At 40.6% G+C, this 13,199-nt stretch overlaps 2 protein-coding genes across 5 annotated transcripts in view; one reads left to right on the top strand and one right to left on the bottom strand.

The window, feature by feature from the left end:
- qin (tudor domain-containing protein qin) overlaps positions 1 to 13,199 on the bottom strand; it is a 268,711-nt gene that overhangs the window by 210,097 nt on the left and 45,415 nt on the right. The window lies entirely within an intron of this gene.
- The window catches only part of LOC146003334 (uncharacterized), a 59,440-nt gene that overhangs the window by 44,371 nt on the left and 1,870 nt on the right, over positions 1 to 13,199 (top strand). The window contains exon 2 of the mRNA XM_083141613.1: positions 7,486 to 8,477. Coding sequence (XP_082997739.1) covers positions 7,486 to 8,477 — 992 coding nt within the window. The remainder of the gene's footprint in view (positions 1 to 7,485; positions 8,478 to 13,199) is intronic.

Consider the following 13,199-nt stretch of genomic DNA (forward strand, 5'->3'; position numbering starts at 1 on the left):
GAAGGTAAAAGTCCTCCTAAGATGTTAGATCTGGGGAATGTGCAGGCCTTTTAATAGATCCCCGTGTGCCCATCAATCTACCTAGAAAATTACCATGAAGAAATTGCCAAAATGTCCACATAGTGTGGTCACACTCTGTCCTGTTTCAAAACTCTCGAAAAGTGCCATATCCCGTAAGCAAGGGTGAAAAAACCTGTTCACTTAACAAATCCAAGAAGCCGTCACCATTTAAGGTTCCGTTGTTGAATATGGACCAACCATTTCCGTTCGCCATACATTATACCACATAATTAGCTTACCAGCAACAACCATTCGACTGAGCAAATCACAGGTATTGCATATTATTTTTATTAACTTCACCGTGAAAATAAAAATTAGCCTCGTCACTGAAGAATTTTTCATTCCAAAGGAAGTGTCACGTAATTGTTTGAGATACTTTTCCCAATATTCTTCACTATTCAACTATTTGGTGAATGTAGCTGATTAAAATCATATGCAATGGTGCGTATACTTCTTTCTCTCCCGAGATGTCAGCGTGATCTCGATGAGTTCCTAACATGTTAGGAGCATTCCAATGCTTTGTTTTTAACACCTCGAAAAGGAGAAAATGGTTACAAGCATGCAGTAATAAATTTTTGCTGGTTAAATATATGTTGGATAAATCTTCGTCACTTCATATCATGTGAAATTCTAGCCTTTTTTGATATATCACATCACCCCCTTTCCTTTGAAATGTTTGCGTTGAATTCAATATGGCGGTCAACAATATGCCGGATCTGCGCTTGACACACACGGCTAGGGATCTCCCTGTGCCTAACCTATTTCTTTTATGACCAATTATACCCAGGATACCTCCTTCATATTTCGTAGGGAGTGTTAAGGGACATTTGACTCTTCATAGTTCATGTAATGGGGTTTTTATCAGTCACATAGTTACACATATTATTTTGTATCTTCTAATCCCATTGCAGTCCCAGAATGATTTTTTGATATGTTTTAGAGTATTGCATGAGGGACCAAATATATTTTTTTCACGATTTTTGGTGGTGACATGTTTTGAGATATTCAAGGTCAAAAGTCAAGGTGACTTGACAAAATTCTATTTTTATCCAAAGGTAGGCTTGCTATATATCACTGGAAAGCTTATTCAATTCCCTGCACAATAAGCTTTATTTGAGCTTCCTAGGCAAAATAGTGGCGGAGTTACAGCACATTTAGTATAGCTAAGCGGGCTCAAAAAAGGCAATTTCTGCAAACTTTGACCTTCAATAATTTAACAATTACAAGACGCACGAGACTAAAAATTTTCATAATTACTAAGTTCTATGCATAGTTTCAACTCCCCAAATTTTATGAAAATCGGAGATAGTCAGGTTAAAAATTGCACATATCTGTGTTGATTTGGCATGGAATAACTCGTTGCCAACATTCAAATTGCCCCGTCGCCTTTTCAAAAAAGGTTGACAGCCTCGGCTACATGGTTGCGCGCCACCATTGTTCCAGGCGCCAAATCTGCTTAATCATGACGCCATGCGGTAGACGCAGTCTTTTGATCCAACCACAGGAATGAGATTATCATTTTCGTTCCGGCATTCATTGTCCACCAGCGAAAGTGACCAGTGGGCTCTTGCTTCCGGGTGAGAGTGACGAAGCACCTGATTAATTTCAAGTTGCAGTGTTGCCCAGTTTCCATTTCAATATCACTGCTACAAATTCCTTCAAGAAACTTCTTAAAAATCTGTTCCTCTCAGACCGACGGACTTTAGAGAATTTCACATTCGTCGGAGGGGATAAAAAACGCAATCCAATTTATCCAAATTAGTTGTTGTCATGAGCATTACTTGGGGCCTAATTTTGGAGAGGCAGAATCGAACTTGGGGCGTTAACTTGGGGGGGGGGGGGAGGGGCAGACTCAAAGTTTTCCATCGCATGAAAATAGCATTCAGAATTATTTGATAAATAACTGTTACATTTGCAAAATCACTAATATTACTCTTTATTACTTTATACTCAGGTCCCAGGAGATTAATAAAAGCAATAAATCTGAAAATTTGGAGGGGGCAAGTGCTCCCTTTCCCCCTCAAGTTACGCCTATGCTAGTTGATTGATTGATTGATTGATTTGGTGTTTTAAGTCCACTTTATGCACAGTAAGGCTAATCGGGACTGGACCTACAGTTTAAAGTGGGATTCGAACCACTATGTGCCTCCACCGGGTTCGAAACCGGGACCCCTTGATTACAAGGCAATGACGATACCACTACGCCATCGGGGAGGCCCACCCATGCTAGTTGTAACTGCACAGATGAAGTTGTGTAACATGTTGGTTATCGCCGAAAAAGAAATACCAGAATAGGTCATTCATCTCAGGTTAAAAATATGATGGTGCACTTTAAAAAGTGTGGTGCATAGTAACACAAATAATTCAAAGACAAAGAACGCTCCTTTTCGTGTAAATGCGGAACTGGTATTGTTAAGCACAGTCTTTGGTGTCTTATTACACCATTGGCTTTCAGAAGTATAGAAGCACTAACACTTGAATGGGCACTGCAACTGTGTTGACAACATCACTACATCGCATTTGTTAGCAACGCAGTTACATATTTTTGTTTGATATCACAAAAACACCATTTTCAACTGGCGGAGTAAACACAAAACAAAGGTGAAGAATAACTAAAAAATGCTTATGAATAATAAGGTTGCATTGTTTTTTAATTATTTCTCGACACTTTTATTTTTGACTGATTGATTTGATTTATTTTACTTCGTATATCTGCCACTTTCGGCTAATCGTGAAGATGAGGAAAGAAGACCGCTACATAAGGCAGGATTCTAACCGGGACCCCTGGAATCGTAAGGCGCTCTGCTAACCACTCCACCACGGAGGCAGGCTCTCGCCACTTAATTTCTTCATGTCTAAAGAAAAATTACGTAGAATTGTCATTCAACTCATTTCCTCAAAATTCCAGTAACGTAATTCACGGGATACATTTCTGTATATCTTGGAAATAAGAAGAACGATATCATGATCAGAGCAAATCGGGCACGTATCTAGAAATATGTTTCGGGGGGGGGGGTCCGAACCAAGTGTCTCAAAATAATAACGATGATAATACTACTATTACTACTACTACTAATAATAATAATAATGTTAAACTAAAAAAGGTAAAAAGGTAAAGTGTTCCCCTGTGCTTAGCACCACGCCTTGAAGGCGTATAGGGGGTGTGGGGGTAACGCCCCACACTTTCTTGATCCGGTCGTGAGTGGAGGTGATGTGATCAGCACCACGCTCCTGACCGCCTTTACCCCCCAGGGTTTCCCCTAGGTACCCATGTTATTCGACGCTGGGTGGACGCCGGGGTCGCTTCCAACATTAGAAAAGTTCCCGGATTTGAACCGGCCGGGGATCGAACCCGGAACCTTTAGCATGGTAGTCAGACGCGTTACCGACTGAGCCACCGCGGCTAATTTGTTAATTAACAAATAATATGACAAAAAATGTTAAACTAAAATAATTATAATTATATTAAAATAGTATTAATTAAAATATTCAAATTAATATTATATTTTCATTACATGAATAGGTAAAAAGACGGTATGAGAATATTCATTATCTAGCTTACGTGTAGTTAAAGCCGGCAAAATTTGAAAAAAAAAAAAAAACTGCCCTGGTAAGCAAATTAGTCTAACAGATAAAGAATTGAACATTTATTGAATATAAAGAAGTATGTTAGATCCAGTTGACAAAAAAAAAGTTCCTTGTTATATTTTATGAACGTTATAAGTGGTAATTAATCTTGCATAAATCTTCCTTGGTACTGTCAAAGTCGTATGATCACAACATGATCCTTGCCTTCCAATGTTTTGCGGAAATATATAACCTTCGATTAAACAACAAGTACATTTTCATTATTTAATTTTAGTTATTTCTATTTTCTCATTATTATCATTATTTAATTTTATGTGCTTAGCAAACCTTTCTGGGGGGGCTGGACCCCCCCCCCCCCCAAATCGTCTTTGGAGCATATGTATCCTTATTCCCAGCGTTTGGAAGCTGCCATAATTGGTATCACATTTCCTAGACTTCAAGAAATCATTTGTACTATAAAGTAAACATGCTCCGTACTAACGAAGCTCTTACGTCCCAGCACTACAACCGGAATATTCGTCAACTAGTTAACTCTTAAGCCTGTCAGAATCTGGACCTCGAAACGCTATTACGAAAAATACGTGTTCACTTTCTCTCCATTCGAAGCACAGTACCATTTCATCAATCTTCGAGCTGTGCTACGTGAACAGCACTCCACCAAAAAAAAAAGGCCAGGCGCGTGTCTTTTATCTCAAAACGCAGCCGTAACAAGCACGTGGGCTGGTTCCGAGAGGAGGGCAATCTTTTTTCTGTCTCCTCACAAGTGTTCCGTCTCTCATGGCAGAAAATCTTTGGATCTCTGAATCCCTGTATGCCAACCTCCGTATCAGAGTGGCTAGCAGTGTGCTATTACGCCAGGGGTCCCGGATTAGACTCCCATCCTGGGCACGGGTGTTCTCTTTGTGAAGTGTCCTTTCATCATATCATCACTCATCCTCATCTTCGTAGGCAAAAATCGATTTAAAATAAACCAAATCAACCTGAATCCCTACATGCATCAGTCTCATCAAATTGTACTATGTTGACCATATGTTAATATGATCCTTTTTAATTTTAATATGATCCTTTGTAATTGGAACTATTGGTTCTGTTAAGGATCTTTCGCTAAATAAATAAATAAATAACGTCATCTACATAGTTTCAGAAAATTATTTTCTCGTATATTTTTCTATCCCCTTATGTAGCAACTGAAAAACAAAATCCCACAGCAATGGCAGGCTGAAAGAAGCATTCTCGATGGAAGTATAGTTTTATTTCACTTCCCTTTTTCTGCCACTTTTGGATAATCGGGAAGATGAGGATGGAGGGACAGTCACATTCTCGATCCAGGTCATTTTGGGAAGAGGGGATGTGATCACCACCACGCTCCTGCCGTCTTTACCACTCCCCCCGCAGGGTTGCCCCCAAGTACCTATTAGCTCGAGGCTCCGTTCACTCCAGAGCCGCTTTATGAAGGGACAAGGTTGCAAAAATTCCGACCACAAATCGTCCATCATGGGAATCGAACCTGGCAGCTTAGACGCCATACCGACTGGACTGCTAAACATTAAAATATCATAAATCGTACGCAATTTTGCTAATCTGCAATGACAACTGTACTTAAATATATCAATGTACAAGTGAATAATCAAACGGACTTACAATACTGATTTCGTCGGCATACAAAGTATGTATGTTCGATGCTCTGTGCAAGTTACAAAAAAATTAACGTCTTCCAAAATAGTTCTCGAAAAATAATATTTATTTAGAGTAGAGTGGAAATAGACCGCACAAGTTGAAGACACTAGCGCACGCTGGATTTTCTTTTTCCGGAGGGGGCTGGAATTGCTGCATTCTGTGAGAACAGGACACACTATAAAATATTTCGTAATTAACACTTTTAATCTGGCTCATTTTAAGGGAGGTTCCATTTACCGCGTTAATTTTTCCAGGGTTCTTTACTGCTAGTGCTTTCATTTGAAAATGTTATCAAAATTTGGAGGTGTAGACAGACAACACTCAATTACTGAAATTTTCTCCACTTTGTAAGATGCTCTCGTACAACGAAGATCTCGAGTTTTATGTTTGCTAGGCGATGAACAGTAGATGCTGCAGAAAGGCAGCGTGCCATAAATTGGAACTAGCGCTGAACAACTTCTCGGCCCGTCTGGCTTCGAGACAGCAATAAATTGCGAGCGGCGTATCCGAATAGAGACCGGTTTCTCTCAACGCACATTGTGTGTTGTATAACCTAAATATATGACAATAAGAATTTCAAGCACTTTAAATCCCGCTGTGCGACAAGGCTTAAGACAATTCCTGGCTCTCTGTACATGCTTTGATCGTGAAAATGGCCGACCCTGAATAACAAATCCTTCTGAATAATATACAAGCTGGTTGGTTAGCTTTCGTTTAATCTGTTTATCAATATGCGGATAATGATCTCATAAAAAGGCAAAATACTCAAGGGAGTAAAGGTTAAATTAGAAGTTACAAAATGTTCACGCATTCTTCACGAGTTGGCAAGGAAGGGTAAGGGGATGTAGTTTCGATTGAATTGTTTTTTTTAAGTCCACCTTATGCACAGAAAGGCTAATCGGGACTGGACCTACAGTTTAAAGTGGGATCCGAACCACTATGTGCCTCCACAGGGTATCGAACCCGGGACCCTTTGATTACAAGGCGAGGACGTTACCACTACGCCATGGGGGAGGCCCGGATGTAGTTTGGAGCTGTATTGTATGTTAGCCGAGTTCGTTCGTCAGTTTGTGCGTATAGATGTACAGGATGGGCATGTGTCACGAGCCGGAATAAAATGCTGTGTAATGAAAAACGCCAGCAGTCGCCGGGGGAGTCTGGATCGAGAGAGCGAACCACGAAGTGTGTTGCGAGTGACAGTGTTTAGTCGATCCGTCACCTTCGATGGACCGATACAGTGCCTCAGCCGAGGAACCACTTTAGGTTTATCATTGTGTGTTTGGATATCTTGCTGGCTGTGCGTGATCAACCTCCCTCGCTTGTGCGGATTATATTAAATATTGGTAAAGGGCAATGAGCGTAATTTATTCCATTCCTCATACACACATCCTCTCGCAGCCAAGCAGTTTAAGCCGGCGAACGGCCTGAACTTAACACATGAGTAAGTAGCCGACTCTCCACAGTATCACATGACAGAGATTATTGTCCCAACGGGGACAATTTCCAGCACCTCTTATGGCAAGTATGTTAACAAACCTTTAGAAAAACTATTAGTGTAGTAAATGTAATAATAAAGTAGTAGTTATACATTCGTGGCCCACTTTGTATAATGCACACAGCGCCACCTGTTGAGAACTTCTGTTAACAAGGATTTGCATGTTTCTAGGTCCATTTAGCCTCCTTAGGGGTTGAAGTTCGGAAAATCCCTTATTAGTGAGTACTTACGTCATAAGAGGAGGACACCCTTCAAACTTTCAGGTATCCATGTCCAGGGGTTTGATGAGTCACTGAGTGAGATCAAACTATTTTATATATTACGATATAAATAGTAATTGTAGCTCTTCTGGCGACGTGATTCGAACAAGTATTCTAGACACCAGACAGGTTAGCTCGGCGTTAGCGCCCAACGATTCGAGATATAACTATATAGAGTAATCAGCGCGGGGTGTATTTATATTCTTTTAAAAATCGGGGCTTTTCTTCATATGTAGGTCGGATCCGAGTGAGTGAGACATGAAAATGGGCCAGACTCTACTGTGCCTAGCATCCTAAATCCAACTCGCTGCAAAGTACACTTTACTACAACACAGAAAACACACTACAACATCTAGCATCTAGTTCATAGTGAAAAGGCTCTCATGAAGGTTTCTTTTCTTGCAGGATTCATCGTGCAATCGTATGGGACAGAAACCAGTGTTCAAGTGACACAGGATGATGCAGTAAAGCATTCCGAGGATTTATCTTTAGAAGAAACGTCGGCACCCAAACCGAAGCCATCCCTTTCTAAGCTTGAGAAGAAAGCTAACTCAACAGGACTTGATCCACTCACCGACGACGAATTAATCCATCTCCTACTGGAGCGACGCCGACGACTGATTCAACCAATCACGCTGTACGTGACGAACAATAGATTCGGCACAGGAAGAAGCAACAACGGACAACAGCAAATTCCTATATACGCTGCATACAGGGTGGTGAGGCCCACTTTCATCTTCCAAGCTGTCCCCGCACCAAAGAGACAGCAAGCGCCAGTGTACAACACGTACAACCAGCCTTGGATTCCAGTTCAGAGACTGAACGATAGAATACCCATATACGAAAGGCACAACAGTGACGGGACGAGGGTGATCATACTTGAATCCAGCAAGAACCGTGCACCAGCAGCCACGGCAGCTCCCGTTCGCACGTATCCTACGGTGCAACAGTACTTGCAGCCAACAATACCACAGAAGATCAACAACAACCCTGCTGTCCAACAGTACCTGCAGCAGACTATACCAGAGAAGATCAATAACCCTGCTGTCCAGCAATACCTGCAGCAGACGATACCCGAGAAGCAATACCTGCAGCAGACGATACCCGAGAAGATCAATGACAATCCTCCTCTACAACAGTACCTGCAGCCGACGATACCTCACAAAGTGAACGACAAGATGCTGCCTGTTGAGCGCAAGAAGACTGTCACCAAGTTCCCTGGCTTCGCTCCTTTGAGAAACAGGGGAGTGGTCAGCAGAATAGGTGCAAATGCAGGCAGCGTACCTGGAAGGCCTGGAGTTGATTTTCCAAACTACGGTGAGATTCCTCACACTACCTTCTCCTGTCAGACTCAGCGCTACAAAGGTTTCTTTGGAGATCCCAAAACAAACTGCCAGGTAAAGTATTTTCATTTCTTTTTCGTGATTTGTACTTAAGCGCAATATGTTTGACATGTTTTACAATCCTATGACCACTATAAGAATGAATTTTCATATTTGTGTGGCCTGTAAAAAAAATGGCTTCCAGAAACATATTCATAGTTAACAAAAACGAACGTATCAGGATTTTATATACTGGCACTATGTTCCAACAAGTGCCCTGGTCATGATGGCCTGAATAAGCTGCTACAGATTTGGTTCAGGTGTCCTGCCCCAATTTACGTATTGAAGCACACAGTTGAATTCAGGTAACGGTCTAAAAGCGTTGTGTTTTCTCTCTCATTAGTTTCCTATAGTTCAATATTTTTAAATAACTTTTCTACCTTTTGGGTTAATCACGGCAATGAGAATGAAGGAAGAACTGGTGATGCTGATGATGGAACAAACACAATATCTTACCCAACATTGACTCTGACTTAGGTTACATTGACCACTCCAACATGGAGGATAATAATATATTTTCAGTACCGTTTCATAAACAACAAAGTTTATTCATTTGTTTATTCAATGTATTAAATATGCTGTGAATCATTATGTATATGTGGCTGTTATCATAATCATCAGTGCTCGAGATAAGGGGGGGGGGGGGGTCCAAGAAAATAGTATCCCACCCGAGCTAGTAAAATTTCTGTAAAGCATTCCTCCAGTTGTCTCACTGTCAACACTTATCCAGGAATTCCTTTCAGGGGGCTGAACACCATTTTTTTAAGGAGTATAGATAGAACCTCATAATTGTATGTTTAAGGCCAGTGGTGGCGATTGGGTTCCAAGAGGAGGGGGGGGGGGGGTGCAAATAAAGTTTACTTTCTCTTGGTAGACAAGGCTTAACATCAAGAGGCCATAGTGTGAATGCAAAAAAATGGGGAGCAACTATCCCCTAAATTATCACCACTGTTCAAGGCTGCCATTTTAATCAGAAAGTGAAATCTGAACGTTTTTTACCACTCTACTCCTCTTGTTTCCATGCATAACATTGTGTGCCGGAAACATCTCAGTATGTGTGTTTGTCCATTTCTTCTCATCAGGCATCAAAACATCTACGGTGTCTTTGAGTGTTTTTACAAAGCTGTTACACATACACAGGATGGACAATCCACTCGACAACGCAAGATTCAAACTGTGGGCTGCGAACTGGACACAAACAGTTCTCGAATATTTCTCTATGATTCGAGCCTGAACACCACTAATGTGTCTTGTCCTTGTTTGTAGCTCTTATAAAAGCCAAAACCCACCAAATGGTTCATATTCAGGCCTAAACACTCGCAAGTGTTCAAAATTGTCTGTCGCAGCTTCCGCAGTCTTGTTATACCAGGTGGTCCAAAAGACCCGGAACGGTCACATATCGTGAGAAATACACATTGAATTGGAAAACGAAAAAATACATGTTTAATAAGTGAAAGAAAGCTATTCAATTATATCACACATGATTCCCCACCCCCGGCCCCTGAGGGTGGCATGAAACAAAGGAAAGTCTTCTCGAAAACAGCTGGATCGCGAAACAATTAATACACAGTGAAAACCTTCCGTTCAAAACACATCTAGTGTTTCATCTCCCAATATGATCAAATGCTTACTCATTTATCTCCAGTGACGTGCCCCAGGGGAGGGTTGGTGGGGTCATAACCCCATTTGACACGTTAAAGACAGGAAAAGATGGCAAAATGAGGACTGACCACCAAAAATAGCATGCGTAACCCCTCTCCCCTTCGAAAATCCTAGGTCCTAGGAATACCACTCTTCATGTCGGACACATTTTTAAAAATCAACTCGCCAGTAGATTTTATCATTTCGTATTGGCGACTTAAATAAGATGCATTCTTCCTGCACTTTGGATATTATCTTTAGGGTGTTGTTGCCTGCCTTCGCACCTAACCATAAGAAAGATATAATTTTCCATCCTTGTGACTTGTATCTTCAAGACTTGAAGACTTAGGAAGGTTTCAGACCGAAGGGACACGCGTGTCGTTTGAAATGAGCCAATCAACAGCAACATTTCACACCGTAGCGACACAAAAGGCCCCACAAACCTACGTTTGACTTGTGAAATCTTCAGGCGACATGGTGTGAAATCTCCTGTAGTAGGCCACTGTCATCGTCATCATCTTGAAACGGCAGCTAGAGTTGACTACAGAAGTAAAATGTCTTCTCAACCGGTGGGCACTCAAGTTTTCATCTTTCTCCTTTATTTTCTGTGCTTGTTCGTTATACAGGCAGCATCTTATGATTTGACATACACAGGACATGCACTATGTAGACATTTTAGGGAAAAATCAGTGGGTTGGTAGATGGCACGGAATGCCAGAGCCCTGATTCGGGTCCTGGTAGAGCCTGCAATTTCCCTAAAATGTCAACATGTGCAACATCTTCTTGCTTTCTCTTCGAACACGGCTCGAACAAACACCACTTCAGGTGGTTGTAATCATTGTGGTTAACACAAATGTTACATACGTAAGCATGATACAATAGCTATCGCTTTTGTATTCCAGTTCTTAAGGTGCATGGATCTGCTCGCATCTCCATCATATTGGTGTAACCTGAGGTTACTGAAGTCATTTTGCCTGGCAGATACAGGTGAAACATACAAGGTGTCACAAAAATCTCTAGCATATTTATACACAGGGGCCAGCTTCTCTTTTCTTTTTTTTCTATAGTTTATACACACATACACACACACATGCATGCATGCAAAGAAAGCCAAAGCTATACATTTCGAAATGTGAAAACATTCATTTATTAATTGGATGGATTAAAAGTAATTCATTCTTGCACCAGAGTGGCCTTCCTAAAGAAGGCTCAACTGGTAACAGCATGAACAACTATGTAATATATTCTAATATAGGGCCAACTCTATCATATCACTACAGAATTTAAAATTCGGCTAGCATCAGTGCAAAAATTTATAATGGCATGTTTGTTATTCTGATTTAATGACACAGAAAACACATACTGTACTCGTTGTTTTAATACAGGTAATGAGAATTTCCATAAACTAACATGAAATATTAAAAAAATAGTTTTTGAGAACGGAATTTGAAAATTCAGACACCAGTTGTAAATGTCCAAGCGCTATGGAGACCAGGAACCCTGTATTTTTCTACGAGGCACATTTCAAAATTAAGGGCAGATTGATTACATCAAAAAAGGAAAGAAGGGAAACAATGTCTTAGTTGTTATAAACACATACATATCCAGTTCTTTTCTCAACATAGTCACCATTATTTTCCAAGAAATTTTGATTCCGTGGTACAAGCTTTTTTATACCCTGTGCGTAGAAGTTTGCCGCCTGGGAATTCACGCAATACAACACTACCATTTTCAACACCACCGTTTCTTCAAATCGTTGAAATGCAAGCCACTTTTTGAAGTGCAGGAAGGTCACTAGGTACAAGGTCTGGATTATACGAGGAGTAATCAAAAAGTTCTCCATTCAAAACACAGGATACCTGCGATGTGATTTTTTTCCCCATGAAAACCACCACACACACACCTTGTTGGTCCCAGAACACAGTTGCCATGACCTTCCTTGCAGATGGGAGTTTGTTTGAACTTTTTTGCCTTTGGTGAGTGTGAATTAAAATACCATTGCCGTACCTTTCCTTCACTCATTACACTCTGATCATACATTTCACACAATTCTCGGTGAATTTCTGCAGAATCATGACCTTTGACATTAAGAAATCGAATCACAGACAGTACTTCTGATCTGGCGGGCTTGTGTAATCGTGCAGCCATTTTAACATGCTCTAACACACAGAATAACCGACAGCTGATTAGTGAAAAAATGTACTGGGTCGTCAATAAACTTGATGCAGTGATCAGAACGCTACATTTTAAAAGTAGCTTCACTACAGCTACCGCTACTCATCCAAAAATGTAGCTTCGCTACAACTACATTTACCAAAAAATAGTTCGCTACGCTACTCATGTACGCTACTCGCTACTTCGCTATGTTTATGCTACTTTTGCATATAGAAAAAAAAAATTGAAACCACCACTTGGATATTCAAAAGATGCCCCTAGTATGCTAGTTGTACTTACTGGAAAATAGATCGTTATTTATTACACGAGCGTAATTTCGTTAGATGTTTACTCTAACTTTGTGGATAGCGGGAGAGATGCTTTTTTGGTATAGCTAAATGAGCAACAGGTGGAGTGATGCTTTACGTAAGTTTCCTGTTGGGAATGCTTCCTGAAGACACACTGGAAATTTTGTCACCTTGTATTCAAAGGGGCCCCAGGTACGATACCTGGCGGTGACACTAGTGGTTCAGATCATACATACATACGTTTTACAATATTATAAAATATATAGAGAAAACTAATGGGTAAACTCGAGTGTTCTGAATGTTTTGCAATTTTAAAATTTCTGAACAAATATTATGACGAAAATAATTGTAATTCCAGAAAGTGTATGTCTATCATTCTTGTAACAATAATTTCTTGCTGGTGAGATCCTATATACTGACAATGATCAATGCTGAACTATTGATTGCTGGTGGCACTTTAGCTTTCTCATTGTAGTGGAGAATGGATCGCTCGTTTTTCCACTGCAAGATGTGTTTTACACAGCAATTAATGACATTTACCTCTCTTACACCGTGGATATCCACAGGATTTCTTCCTGTGGTGGTGCAAATAAGGCTTTTTTTCCAGGGCAGCTGCAAACGAGGCATGTTTCTC

The sequence above is a fragment of the Lepisma saccharinum genome, chromosome 20, assembly GCF_977018435.1.
Source record: "Lepisma saccharinum chromosome 20, izLepSacc3.1, whole genome shotgun sequence".
Taxonomy (NCBI): domain Eukaryota; kingdom Metazoa; phylum Arthropoda; class Insecta; order Zygentoma; family Lepismatidae; genus Lepisma; species Lepisma saccharinum.